Genomic DNA, 15,163 nt, shown 5'->3' with positions numbered 1-15,163 from the left:
AAAACGAGCCCTTAGGTATACACCTCTCTCCCTTATTTCATTTAACGAGGCTCTCGTACTGGCAGACTTGGTGTCATTTGGTTGTATACGAGGGACTATTAATGTGCTGCCCGCTCGTAATAAGTTCACGTGCTACGTGATGCCACACATGCGCATAAAAGAGTAATTCACACTCGTCGCTTGGCTTATAGATGGCGCTGACTGACACTCCTACTTCTAAATTCACATATAAGCCCAAAAAAGTGGACGGAGGGAAGGCTGCTGTGGTAGCTCAGTGCTTAGAGCATCGAACGCGTTATTCGAAGGTCGTAGGTTCGATTCCTGCTCACGGCTGGTTATTTTTTCATCCACTTTTCTTCTTATTTACATTCCATTGGTTCTAATAACTTCCCCTGTGCATTACTTGGCAATACTGTCCGTTAGATCTCATTAATATTCTGTCAAAACACGGAAAAACGAGCCCTTATGTATACAATTCTTTCCCTTATTTCATTTAACGAGGGTCTCGAACTGGCAGACTTGGTGTCATTAGGTTGTATACGAGGGACTATTAATCAGCTGCCCGCTCGTAATAAGTTCACGAGCTTCGTGACGCCAAACATGCGCATAAAAGAGTAATTCACACTCGTCGCTTGGCTTATAGATGGCGCTGACTGACACTCCTACTTCTAAATTCACATATAAGCCCAAAAAAGTGGGCGGAGGGAAGGCCGCTGTGGTAGCTCAGTGCTTAGAGCATCGAACGCGTTATTCGAAGGTCGTAGGTTCGATTCCTGCTCACGGCTGGTTATTTTTTCATCCACTTTTCTTTCTTCTTAATTACATTCCTTTGGTTCTAATAACTTCCCCTGTGCATTACTTGGCAATACTGTCTGTTAGATCTCATTAATATTGTGTCAAAACACGGAAAAACGAGCCCTTATGTATACAATTCTTTCCCTTATTTCATTTAACGAGGGTCTCGTACTGGCAGACTTGGTGTCATTAGGTTGTATACGAGGGACTATTAATCAGCTGCCCGCTCGTAATAAGTTCACGAGCTACGTGACGCCAAACATGCGCATAAAAGAGTAATTCACACTCGTCGCTTGGCTTATAGATGGCGCTGACTGACACTCCTACTTCTAAATTCACATATAAGCCCAAAAAAGTGGACGGAGGGAAGGCCGCTGTGGTAGCTCAGTGCTTAGAGCATCGAACGTGTTATTAGAAGGTCGTAGGTTCGATTCCTGCTCATGGCTGGTTATTTTTTCATCCACTTTTCTTTTTTTCATCTTTACATTTCATTGGTTCTAATAACTTCCCCTGTACATTTCTTGGCATTACTGTCTGTTAGATCTCATGAATATTGTGTCAAAACACAGAAAAACAAGCCCTTAGGTGTACACTTCTCTCCCTTATATATATATATATATATATATATATATATATATATATATATATATATATATATATATATATATATATATATATATATATATATATATATATATATATATATATATATATATATATATATATATATATATATATATATATATATATATATATATATATATATATATATATATATATTGTTGTGTGTGTGTGTGTGTGTTTCTAGCGGCATCGCTGTAAAGTGTTCCCATTTTCTCCATTTTTTGTGCAGTTGGCCCGTGCTACAGTGCGCGAGACCACACAGAACACAGTGTCCCATGGCCGTATCAGCCAGGTGGGCTGGGTGAGCCCCGATTCCGACCCTCTGCTGGTCAGGGTCAACCAACGGGTCTCCATGCTCACCGGACTGTCTACGGACTACGAGCGCGGGGACTCCGAGATATTGCAGGTGAGAATTCAGTTAAAAGATCTTTGTCGCAACGGATTGGTCACAAATTATAAAACAAGAATAATGGAGTACAAGTCTCTAACATGCGATGTCCCTCTTCACCGCTCCCTTTTTATGGCTTGCGAACAATTGCAAAAAAGAGCCCGTCATTTCGCTAACTTCCTAAAACCACTGGTAAAAATGTTTATGGCAAAAGGCGAGTCGATATTGTTTCTAAGTCATTGTGAATTAACCGACCAGTGCAAGTGAAACAACAAAATGATTTCATGCTGAGGCTCAAACGTCATTACGAAAAGCTCTATTAGGCTTCTGATATGTTTAGTGAAATGACGAAAAGTGTCATAATGTTAAACTAATGTTTTGTATGCTGACCTGGAATGCTATTACCTTATGTACAAAAATATTAGTTGTATTATTATGCAAACCAGAACCTGTTGAAACTGTAGAGTATTTTTCTTCTTCAGTGTGTTATGTATCTGCGTATGTCATATATTTTTTTAAAACAATCTGCATCTTGAGCTAAAATATCATTCATTGTTGTAACTCTATTTGCCGCCTGTAATTTATGTATGTTATACTTGCATGGATGCATATGCTGTCAACGTGTTTTCCTTTTCCTGTATTTTTGTTTCTAACAATAGAGTTCAAAAATTCAGCTACTCTTGTTTGAGAGCAAAGATTTTTTTTTTTTTTAGAGCTTGCTGCCTCCGTATCTTCTCATGACTTTCGACTGAGCGTTCTTTGGTGCTCGCTTGCTGTGAGCGAGAGATTCCTTCTCGTTAGCACTGCCAGTATTTCCTGTCAACATTGGTAATGGGTAGGGCACCTAGTTTGTCGGTGTTCTCATTTTACCAAAATTAAATGCTTACCTCGTATTCTATTGTTCCCTAAAGACGCCGTGATTCGTTTCACGCATTATCTATAGGCATTCTCTCTTATTTGTACTTTTTCTCTTGTTTATGGTATTTCTTATTGACAATCCACTCTAGTTTGGTTACAACAGCATTCACTCATTCATACATGAGTAAACTAGAGGAACATATAGGAAAAAAGTTTGCTATCCGTGCTGGACGATCCGTAATGTCATGCAGTTCTCGAAGGCATTTGCGAGGCAGACTTTCTGTCTCGTACTTTGTCGTTGGAAACACCGCGAACACAGCCGGATCACTGGTGAATCTAGCAGTGTTTTAATCGGTGAATCACTGGCTGCACCGACTAGTCTTAAGCTTAGACTCTGCATGCAACTAAGGAAGAAGCACATCGATACCCTCGTTTGACCTTACGTTTCTTTCCTTTAGTATATGTCGCAAGTGCGACGCTTTGCCTCTCGCGCTTCTTCCCGTTCACAATCGCGGTCTCATCTCTCTCTTGTTTTATTTCTTCCGCATGAACGCAAAACACAGTACAACTCATACGGACCCGGTGGCCACTACGAACCGCACCACGACTACCTGTTCGAGGGCCTCACAAAGGAGCAGGTAAGTCGAATGCAGCTCGCGAAACCCGATAGCGGTTTAGGTTAGGCAAGATAACTGCTCCTGCAAGCCGTAATGGAGCACGGTGGTAAGGCAGCGTCCTGTGTGCCTGTGTGTAGAAGGAGGGGGGGAGGGGGAGCTAGAGACACAAGAAAGAAGGAATGTGCCTGGGGGTCCTTGGAATTGAGCCCACTGCCTGTTATTTAGCGGCGCGGCTATACCACTTTAGCACTGCTACTCCAGATACTCTTTAAACATCTGATTACACCTAAAACATTCCCTCTGTGCTCACCGTGGAAACTTTCTTTGATGGAGAACACCATCGTCGTGCACATGCGCAAGGTTATTCACTGAGAGGAGGGGGGGGGGGGGGGGGGCAAGTTTTATTTTACCACAGCGCAATACCTCCCCCCCCCCCCAGTCAAGTTCGAAAGAAAAAAACAGCTCTGCAATGGATGCAAATATAAAAATGACGCGGTGACGTGCTTCCCTCAAAGGGCTGTCATTGCTCCCATGCTTTCCGTTCTATAGGTGGGGAGCGACAAGTTTTTGAATGTAACATCGGCGGTTCTTAATCGACATTATCGTCAACAACATGCCCAGCCATAACCCTGCGTATTAAAACAAAGACGTGGAATATTTAAATCGGTAAATTTATCAGCCTACTACCTGCCCCCTCCGTTCTGGATGATTAGGGGGGTGGGGGGGTGCTCATCCGTTCCTATCTCTCCCTGGTCGCACGCTTATGGAGGGCACTCCGTTCTCCGTTTGAACATGCCTGAAATTTACGGACCGGAATAGTGGCCGTATGCGTACATCCTCTCCTATGAGCGGTCGCAAGTTCAATCCCCACTCCTGAGGCTGCATTCAAATCGGGACAGAGTTCTAGAAAACGAGATAGAAACAGAAATAAATGTTCTAGTACCTTGAAATGGGCGCGCGTTGATGGACCTGAATATTTTACCCGTAATAGAAAGCTTTTACACTGTGGTGTGTCCCATTGTGAAGCCGTGCATTCAGTTCCCTAAAACCAGATTTCAGTTCTTTGCTGCGGCACGTGGTTGAATAGTTCACACGGGATATCATGGCATACTCTATCGTAGATTTAATTCATTCAGCCCAAGGCGCTGCCACGCTATCTCTTTAAGGATAAAATAAATGCAGGTCCTATAAGAAGAGAAAGAAAAAGACTCCCTGCGGAGTAGATTAGAGGAATCAGGAAACAACAATCACTGCTTCCCATTCACAAAGAACAACAGGTGCGATGCGCAGTGACATTTAGGCCATGCGCCGCGAGCTGCATGGTTTGCGATAAGACAAAATGGGTTCGCCAGTCTGCATGCAAATTCACTGCCACAGTATATCTCGGGCGACGCGCGGAGGAACTCCACGGCTATAAGTTCGATAGACGATACAGCTCACCGAACCGCAGGGGTCGCTGAGTTCCTGGTGTAACGTGCTCGTGATACGATCTTCCTGGGAAAAACCATATTGCGGAATATAAATAGCCCACGTCTAGTTGAAATACAGTAACGAAACAAAAAAAGGTGAAAAGCAGAGGAAGTTGTAGTGCAGAGACGAAACCGGGAAACGACAACAAATATGTGAAACTCGTCGTATCATAGAGGAAAATACTTCCTTTCGCAGTTGGGCATTGGCCGCGACAGAGTGTGATAATGGGCAATAAAAGTCGAGACAATCTTACGACAGTGCATACAGATAACGCGAAATGAAGATACATGTGGAAGATAAGTTACGCCCTCACTGTTCTTTTTTTTTTTTTTTTCTGTCGTCGTCGAATTAGAACCTGAAGATCCACCTATATAGAGGGTATACTTAGTACTAAAACACCAGACTTCGTCCCAATTCCTTCACATCGACATTCTGCTGTAGTTTATTGCAGACAGGTCAGTAATGAAGCTGAGGAAATTAAATTACATTTTGGGGCAAAGCGCCCGAGGTCCTATATAGCCTTGTCGCAGAGCGTCACGCTACACAAAACCGAAACTTAACATCTGCACATCTGAAAGCGAAAACATCAGTGTAAAAAACCGTCTTGATGTGTACATCAATCAAGCATATGAGAGCACAATACGTGAACGCCTTCGTCCTTCTGTCCGTCCTTCCGTCCGTCCTTCCGTCCGTCCTTCCATCCATCCGTCCGTCCGTTATTTATACTATAGTCGGTAGCGTCAAGATAGACATTATAGACCTTGACATCTAGCTTCGACCACTCGTAATCATTCACTTCATGGAGATGCGTGGATTTTTTTTACTGTAATAATCTTTGTAATGAAATAATTCAAGCAATTAGTTTAGCGGAAACTGCTCAACAAAAGGATCTACTCTATATATTTTTTACGACTGTAACTAATCTTGTAAGAGCTCCGTTTCACGAACTTTCGTTGTTATGATTTTACGAAGTGCTTCTATTTCTTACATCGCTTATTGTTTTAATCATAACCACTTTGGTGCATTATACTGCACTACGTTAGTCTGTTTTATGTGCGTCCGCTATGAAGCTGCCCGGTGCATAAGGTGGCGAGGCTCATACAAAGCTTCTAATTGCAGCTTTTATCGTTTGGATCCCCTGCAAACCGTTTGCATAGCAATTCACCTCCGTTAGTGTTCTGATACAGGAAACTAAAATTCATTATGTCCAGCTTTCTTATAGCATAATAAAATTTGCCATATACCGGAAGCAAAAATAACAGCAAAAAAAGGTCATGCGAGTGTTATTCCTCAATCGTGGGAAGCTGTATGAAAATCTCGGAGATTTCGTTTCGTATGTGCTATAATTAACGTTTCCATGCGTTGCGCATGAATGGCAAACTGCTGCTAAGGTAATTATGACGTAACTTCATTGATTTTCAAAAGTAATAGTAATTTGGCGTCAGTACTTAGGGTGAGATTTACTTTGTAACGTAGTTAGGTCATACTCACAAAAAAAACTGGATAGTCATTATTAATGTAACCCAACTATTTTTAACCATATATAGTGTTGTCATTTCTGATTTGTTGATTCACTATTGGGGGCGCATTCATCGTAACCATGAGAGACCACGTTAGATAGCGCAACAGGGGCGTAGGCAGAGAGTGAGAAACGAGCAAAAAAGGAAGGCAGGGAGGTTGACCAGTTGCTAGTATCCGGTATGCTACCCTACACTAGGGTCGGGGAATAGGAGGTTGAAAGAGAGAGAGCAAGAGTTAAAATTAAATAAGAGAAAAACACGAACACACACGAAAATTTTTTAGGGGTGGGGGGGGGGGGGGGTGAGGTGCCAATTACTTGATCTGAAGCGATGGCCCGGCAGGCAAATGGTCATGACGAAAACAAGTTCGGGCTGAGGGAGCACGTGTACGGTGTGCCACCCTCTCGCAACGCCAACTGGTAGAGCCTTCATTTGCCAAAAAGTAACTCGTTCTTTACGCGTGCAGTCACGCTGTTTTCGCTGCATAGTAGTTGATTGCGAAACCGGCGGGATAGTTGCGGTTCTTCTGGGCCCACAAACTGTCCAACTATACATACGGGTCTACACGTTTCGGGAGCGTTGTGCGAACTGAAATTATAAAGACTTTGACGAACAACAGCGGGTCCTTGGAAATGCGCTGCTTAATACGCGGATTCGTGGACGTCCCAATGCTCGAGATGTTTATTGGGCATGCTTCGTAGGAAACGTATAAGCTTGTAGTATACTTACATCTTAACAATGGCATAGAATGGCGAAGTCACTTTATTCCCGAACACGGTCATAGACCCCCTGCAACCCCACTCCCCCGCCGATTGTTTTTTTTTTTTTTTTCATGTTATGCATGCGGATATGCATACCTATCGGTTATCTTTCCGTGGCTTGCTGCATTGTCCTTAACATAACAAGCATACGTTTTGCAAGCCTCCAGTTTGCTGTCGCATAGGTGAGTATCGGTTAGTTGCATAAACTTTTGTCTTGAAGGAATACGTTTAGCTGAGATGACGTGAATGCTGCGTGCGTAAGGAAATAGTTTATAGAAACATCGAAGAGGCAGTTGCCATGCAGTGGGCATACTACAGGACTGACGACGGCGACGATGACGACAATGATGATGATGCTGATGATGATGGTGATGATGATAATATACACCAACACACCAACACACCAAAACACACACAGATACTTAAGAAGTAGCAGAACACCCCCCCCCCTCCCCTAAAAAAATTAAGCTTTTCACACCCCTGCATTTTAAGTTACACTATCTAAAATGTTAGTCCCTGAAGACAATCATCCCTGTACTCGCAATAGTCGTGACTTACGTCGGACGGCTGAAAAGCGAGCTTTCGTCGTGTTTCCGCTCCCGCAGATACATTCCTTTTTTTTTACTTTTTTTATCCTTATTTTCGTCGTTCATTCAGAACTATACGTGTCAGCAGGGTGCCCGACGTAGCGCGCGTGGGGCACTTGCATCCGCCTCATCCTGCAAGAAAGCCAGAATATATATACACATAAATAAACAACGACAGTATATCACGAAGTCTCGGAGGCGGACCGAGCCGCCACGCTTAGAACACGGAGTGAAAACGACACGACTTCTTCCGTCATTGACCCCAAAACGTGAATGTGCCCTCTCAACTACGGGCGCGCGTTTTTGCGTTTTCCCTTATATTTCTTCGTTATCACGTGCATATGCCGTACTTCGTAGGCCTATGCGTGAAGCTTAGACGCTTATGCTTGTATTTATCTATTTTTCTTTGTTCTTTTCCGCCCGCAGCTCGAAGACATTGATGAAACGGATAAGCTGTCTGGAGACCGCATCGCTACCTTCATGTTCTACGTAAGTCTCTGACCACCTCCGTCGTTCGCTGCTTGAACATTCCAGACACGTGGAACGAAAGTGGGCCGCTGCGCTTCACTTTCGTCGAGCCGTCCGCCACATTTTTTCGCCAGTTTCTTTCTCCTTGCTTTCTTGCTTGCTTTCTGTCTTCCTCTATTTCTTTCCGTTCAACACAAGGAACGAAAAATGCACATGCCATTACAGTTATGAGCTTCTTGGCTACAATGAGAAGCTCGCCTGCACAACGGAAGTGGCACACAACGACGCCATTGTAGCATACGTTGCCGAGGGGAAACAAAGTAGTAAAAAAAAATAACGGACTGTGAAGGGTTAATATGAAATTTGTACTTGTGCGTAATACAAAGCACTGGGGGACTGGAGTTAACTTCTGTGGCGGCTTTTAGTACTAAAAGGGCTATACAAAGTTACATGCAGTGAATCCAGTCATTCCCGAAGATGATATCGTCTACTCTAGATATCTGGACGTGACCATTAAAGCTTGCTCTAAGTAAGTGGGTGGTGTTATAGATTACAAAGCGAGCACACCTATCTGTGCAATGAATATCACAGATCAACCAAGTGAATCCTAAACCTATATATGTTTTTCCTGTTTTTTAAACATTGACCTTTCTTTATCACACACGGTACGCACAAGTTTTTTTTTTTTATTCACTTCATCATCTTAACGTGATCGAGGATCAGTTATGTGTAATTGCTGACAGGGGAAGTAGGCGCTTCCCCCAAAAAAACAAGTGACCATGTCGACACGCAAGCCACATGACATTCGCTGCGCAAACAGAGTTACTTCAACTAAATACTCACGACATTCTGTTCAATGCACCGTCTCAACAGCGTCTGTGAATTGTACTTCGTAATTACCTGTATCTCGCGTTTCGTTACAATTGCACGGATTGAACTCTTATCTTTGTATCGTCGTTGCGACTGCTTTGCCTCGTTAATGCAGATTTTTTTTTCCCATTTCCTCTTCGACGGAGCAGCTTTCAGATGTGAGTTTGGGAGGTTCGACTGTGTTCCCCTACGCCAAGGCGGGTGTCTCCCCGAGAATGGTAAGTGTCAATCGATCGGTACACCTCGAAAGAAAACTGTTGTGGAAGCCTGTTATGCAACCAAGTCGCACAGTCTTAAATACTGAATAACGCGAGATTCGACGCAGCGAATAGAAGGAACAGTGATGCACGGGTTTAGCGCTTGTCCTGTGTGTCACTGTTCTTGCTTTTTCCTGTTTAGAATTCGCGATATTATCTATTCCAGTCTACGAGCCGACTGTCCTGGCAGTGAATATTTTGTTCAAGGGACCCTGAAGCAGTTTATACGTTTTTGTACAAACATATTGGGCCCGTTGACCAACTCCCAAGGGTTATTTAGAGACCGACTTGAGATCTCTGCGTAAACTGTGTAATTTACTACAACGCTTCAGAGCTTCGAAACGCTGCAGATCGCTGCGACTCGACCAAACGCGTTTTCAGCCACCCATTAACAAAGTGGTATGTTCTGCCCACTTGACGTCACAGTGGCTGCTGATCTGATTGGCTGTGGAACGCGCGGCACAGGCCAGTGAAGGCAAAGCTTAGCCCCGAGCGCTCGAAGGAAAAGTTCAGGTAGATGAGAATGAAAGGCGGAGAATAGGAGAATGGTACCTATTTATTACTCGTAACTTCGTTAACAAGGAGTGTTTCGATTGAATTATGTTGTCGATGGTTGGCTCCAATAGTGGTCTGATAAAAAAAAAAGTCACAGCTTTGCCGCAAGGGCGAAGCAATGAACGCGATAGCAACAAGTTGGAAGGTCACGCGCAGAATGACGAGTAAATCGAAACGTGCCCCGCGTCTTTCTCACACACAAATGACGCACGAAACGTACTTCCAGGTACAGATGAACGCGAATAAGCGTCTCAGTTGTTACATCGCTGTGTCTGAAAAGCTCGCCCCTTTTCGCAAACGGAGACTGTGTAGCGATTGCAGTGACCTTTGTGCGCGCCGTAGCTACAACAGAATCGTTCCAGTGAGGGCGCTCGAGAGATTGCCCTCTCAACTCCTCTCAGTGGGTCAAAGTACGCGTGAGAGATGAGCCGCCGCGCGCTCTTTGCGCCATCTTGCTGATAATGCTGAAAACACGATAGCCCCCCCCCCCCCCCCGCTGAGATGCTATAAAGACCTTGCCGTTTGAACGTTGCAGAAGAAAGTGTTGTTGAGACTTTTCACCCCGTTCCGGAGTGGCTTCCCGTTCTTGACGCTTGTGTGTGTTTGCCTGACTTCTGATGAAGTATGCTGTATGTACTTTACTGGTGATAATTTCATTCATCGAAGAAAAAAAAAGCAATCGGTGGCTTAGTGGTTAACGCCTTGCATTCATAATGCAGAGGTCTCACGTTGGATTCCGTGCGTTGGTTATTTCTTTCTGGATTTTTTTTCTTTCTTGCATTGTCATATGTATAGGTACGTATACATTTACTGTGCATGACATCAACGCCGACGGCAAAATCCAGCCGAGAGTGTGCATATATATAATTCCTATCGCAATAAAAGGAAATGTGAGGAAACTGTTTCATGGACTTCTTGAGTTACAGTTGTACACTGGAACAAAACGCACAGGTATGCTAAGTATAGGCAAAGTGACCACTCATGCAAAGCAGCTAGCAGTGTAAGAAATGGTTTTCAAAGAAATGCATGGAATATGGTCACACGTAATTTCAGCTAAAGCATGTTTACAAATATCGAAACCATCTTTAAAAACCCCTGGCTGGATTTTTCTTCATACACATTGCCATATAGTGAAGGAAGTCTCGAAATCAATCGGCACAAAGTCGTGTTTGAACGTCAGACAAAATAGACAGAAGCTCAAATCGCTTCTTATGTTCGTACGCCTCTCGTCGCAGGGTTCGGCTGCCTTCTGGTACAACATGCGCGAAGACGGCAGCTACGACGTGCGAACCTTGCACGGCGCATGCTCCGTGCTACACGGCACGAAGCACGGTACGTATGAGCCTGCCACGGTGTGCCGTGCTGTTTTTCCATTCGAGCCCGTAGAGCGGACGGCCATACTGGAAGACCGCTGTGAGGAGCGATATTCGAATAGAATCGAAATGCTTCCACAAGCGTGACACAAAGCGTGGTCATTAAACTCGAGTCATCGTTACGCTAAGTTGAAGGTAACGATCGATTTATCCCACGTTTTCCGTGGCTGCTTCCTATTTGTGTAGTTTCGAAATACTCCTCAAAGTCTTCGTCATTCTTCCCCTTCCTCATATTCTTTCCTCTTTCTCCCCTCTAATCTTTGTTTCCTCTGTTTCTTCCCTCCTCTCGAAAGAGTGAGCAGGTGTTGTGCCCCTCAAGGTGGCCAGCTTGCTCTCTCCCTCTTTCCTATGTGTCCTTGTGTATCTGTGTATGCAAATCAAATAAAATAAATAAGTAGTTTCGAAATAACGTAACCCTTCATGTGCCTTTTTTATTTCTATAAACATAGTAGACAACTCTCATCGACTATTCATATATTTGCTTAAAGGATGTGAACTTTTCATCCTTCGTTTTCTCACGGAATAAGACGCGCGGTTTACTAACCTCTCCTGTTGCGCTCTTATCGACGTTAGCCGGCATAATATTTCTCATTCCTTTTTGCTGTCGCAGTGGCCAACCTATGGATTCGAACCAACGGCCAGATGTTCCGCCGACCGTGCCCGGCGACGCAACGGAGAAGGACGCTAGATTCGGCGAATCTGTGATAGTTTGTTATACCTGTGTTATTCCATTTCTTTGTTCCTGCCGCTATTTGTTCCTCCTTTGCGCATCTTCATATCTTCGCGTTATTTTATTTTTATTTTTTTTCGTTGGGAACGACGGGTCGTCCCTATTAGCGTACATTGTTTTTTTAATAAAATGAAAAAATAAAGCCAGAGGATCGTTGATGTAAAGCATGCGCACGGCACCTTGATGGTGTTGAAGAGATGGTCAAGGAATGGCCTGGTGTTCTAAATACAGCGCACGTAGCTTTCAGTACGGTTAAAATACAGAGGGCGCTTTGAGCAGTATATCACACACGTCGCCTTGAGGAAGCAATGCATAGACAAGTGTAGTAGTTTGCACCATATTTTACTGTGATGCGTTAAAAGCTTGTTTGCAAATACAGTTCAACCACGTATGCAAGAATTGGTCTCTGGGCACGCTTTCTTTTTTGTTTCCCATCTCTTCATAATTCAATGTTATTTGATCTCTCAACGAAATTGATACTTTGCTCCGAAACGACGCTTTTTACGATGGCCACATTTACTCTGACGCGCAGGTAAGAACGCAGCTTTGAAAACTACATATCGCCTACCGCCATTTCTTAATTTCTGAGCAACAGGTAAGTATAGAAGCGGTGTGCTCACGAACGCGTCATAGTGTCTCAGACGTGCTGCGATATGCTGCTGTTGCTATTATTTGTTTGTATAAACAAAAAACACAAGACACAGAGGGAGTAGGGAGAGAGCAAGTTGACAACTACCACCTATAGGGGCACAACGCCTGCCTGCTCCTTCGGGAAGGGGAGACGCAGAGGTAAGGAAGGCAGGGGGAAAAAAGAAGAGAGATGAGGAAAAAAACGCAAGTAAACAAAAATAAATAGTCAGATGAACAAAAAATGGTTATAGAGGCGATGCTGTATCACATACAGTAAAAACTCTATATGCATATAGCCTAAGACTCCTGGAGGGTGCGAACTATCTTGTTTTCCTTATCGTTCGCTGTGGGATGTATTTATCTTCATTCCCTCCCTCCCCCCTTCCCGAGAGCTTTTTGCAACCCATGTGGTGTTTCAACTTTCCTGTGATTGGCCCTACCTTGCCTAAGTGATGACGTCATGTGATGGCGTTAACTGTGATTCGTTGACTGTTACGGACTTCGTGTAGACGCGCCGACGAATCCCGGCCGCGGCTGCCGCATTTCCGATGGAGGTGAAAATGGTGTAGGCCCGTGTGCTTAGATTTGGGTGCACACGTTACAGAACCCCTAGTGGTCAAAACTTGCACAGCCCTTCACTACGGCGTCTCTTATAATCGCATGGTGACGTTGGAACGTCAAACTGTGACAATTATATTATCGTGTTAACGCCGACGGCACCGATGGTCACTTCTCTCGTTTAACGAGGCGCTCCAAGGGCTTTGCCTTATTACACCTCGTATGATGTGCGTTGTACTTCCTGCAGCCTGCTATGAATGACCTAGATATCATATAGATTCACAATAGGGTCCAGAGTGCACAACGCGAAAAAAAAAAGGGGGACTGAGATAAATAAGGAACTGTGCATGCAAATGAAATAATTCAATTTGTTCTATATTTTACCGTTGCACATTGCGTAGATGCACCAGATAAAGTACGCTCATAACAATGTTGTGTACATCTGGGCAACGTAAATAAATAAATAAATAAATAAATAAGCGACGACACACAATCTGCGCCGAACTTTTATGGCAACGCATCAAAAACGACGATGTCTTCTTATTGTGGCTCTGCTCACCTCCATGCGCTCGTTAAAATATTTATTGGGAATGAAATATTTAGTTTCTAGTAAATTGAGAAAATGACAGCAGTATGCGTACGCTTTGTACCGATGCCACTCAGAAAAAAAATTTATTGACATGTCCAGAGGCACGGCCACTAAGACCTTCACTTCAAGACAATAACGAGTTGACCGACTATTGAGCACGAACGAAGGAAGGTGCACTTCAAATCATGCCTGTCATTATTTAGAGTTAGCAACTGAGCAGCCGGTCGATGAGACTTTTGTTTGATGGTGTGTTTAATAATTATCGGGTACATACTTTCATTATCTCCACAACACCTGTGCACGTGTTTATTGAAGGTTACTCATGAGCTCCCTAAGTGCAGCATTGTAATTATCTATTCCAATTTGTCGACGCTCCTACACATTCATGCACTTTGAACGTGCATAATTAATTTCATAATTAAATGTAATGAAGGTACTTTGTCGCATGAAATGCGTATCTGGTAGCGATATAAGCCAATCTAGAGCGAGCGACATCAGGGTGGACCAGCACATTTTCTTTTGTATAGTCACAGTGGCTTAATCACACGTTATTTAGGACTACTCGTAAACACACTTGCCCGAAGGGATGGAGCATTGTGCTTCACAGATACGCTCGCTCTATTTCATCGCCAGACAAGGCCACTTTTCTTAACATTGTTCATATAGACTCCTGTCGCCATAGGCTGCGTTCATCAAAAGACACGTCAGGGATCTCAAGAGGCAAACATACTCGAAAAAACATATAGGCTTTGTATTCCAGAGCAGGCATAATATATTTTCAAGTTTGTCAGAAAGTATACGACCCCCTGGAGCCCTCAAGGAAGACTCCGTCACATCCGGTCAATGGGAGCTGTGCTCAAAGCCCGTTGAGTCTACACCTGTCTCTGTCTACACGCTCTGGACTGCAGTGACCGATGGATGACCCTCCAGAGCGTTCGGCTCCCGTAACGTGGGGACGCTACTTCATCCTCATGATGGTCGACGTTATAGCGTCGTACCAGTTGGTTCTTCTGACGATGGACGTATTCTTCGGGTCCACCATAACGCCTTCTTTCGCCCACCTTCAACTTCTCACCAGTTACGTTGCGAGCGCGCTAAGCGGTCACATCTTCATGTCGTCGATCGGCAAGCTGCGGCCCCACCGGCATCCGTGTCACGCCGTTGACAAGACTACGAGGAAAGGCAAGATGAAAATGCCGAGTCTCAGCAGGACTCTCCTGGTCTCTTCCTTCATCGCCTTCGGCATCCTCGACGTGTGCGCGCAGTCATTCAAGCCGTTCAAGTACGCAAGTCTTATGAGGTCCCGGAGACCAAGCCCTACAATCAGCAGCGTTGATGCCAGCTCCAACACTAACTTCAACACCAACTACAACTTCAGCGCCATCGCATCACGCATGTTTTTTACGATGCTAGCCAGGCGGTCCTTGTATTCGGGCGGCAAGTTTTCCCTGACATCCAGACAACTAGTGGACCTCGCCTGCTTCTACACCACAACGCTGCTGAAGCTGGCAGT

At 44.3% G+C, this 15,163-nt stretch overlaps 1 protein-coding gene across 1 annotated transcript in view; it reads left to right on the top strand.

Moving 5' to 3' along the window:
* Positions 1-12,272, top strand: part of LOC119165049 (prolyl 4-hydroxylase subunit alpha-2) — a 379,434-nt gene extending 367,162 nt beyond the window's left edge. The window contains exons 11-16 of the mRNA XM_075873660.1: positions 1,649-1,825; positions 3,229-3,303; positions 8,047-8,109; positions 9,108-9,176; positions 11,006-11,102; positions 11,754-12,272. Of these exons, the coding sequence (XP_075729775.1) occupies positions 1,649-1,825; positions 3,229-3,303; positions 8,047-8,109; positions 9,108-9,176; positions 11,006-11,102; positions 11,754-11,848 (576 nt within the window). The 3' untranslated portion in view covers positions 11,849-12,272. The remainder of the gene's footprint in view (positions 1-1,648; positions 1,826-3,228; positions 3,304-8,046; positions 8,110-9,107; positions 9,177-11,005; positions 11,103-11,753) is intronic.
* Positions 12,273-15,163: the final 2,891 nt, after the last annotated feature.

The sequence above is a fragment of the Rhipicephalus microplus genome, chromosome 9, assembly GCF_043290135.1.
Source record: "Rhipicephalus microplus isolate Deutch F79 chromosome 9, USDA_Rmic, whole genome shotgun sequence".
NCBI lineage: Eukaryota > Metazoa > Arthropoda > Arachnida > Ixodida > Ixodidae > Rhipicephalus > Rhipicephalus microplus.
The sequence above is the reverse complement of the archived record's forward strand: the minus strand, read 5'-3'. Positions and strand labels throughout refer to the sequence as shown.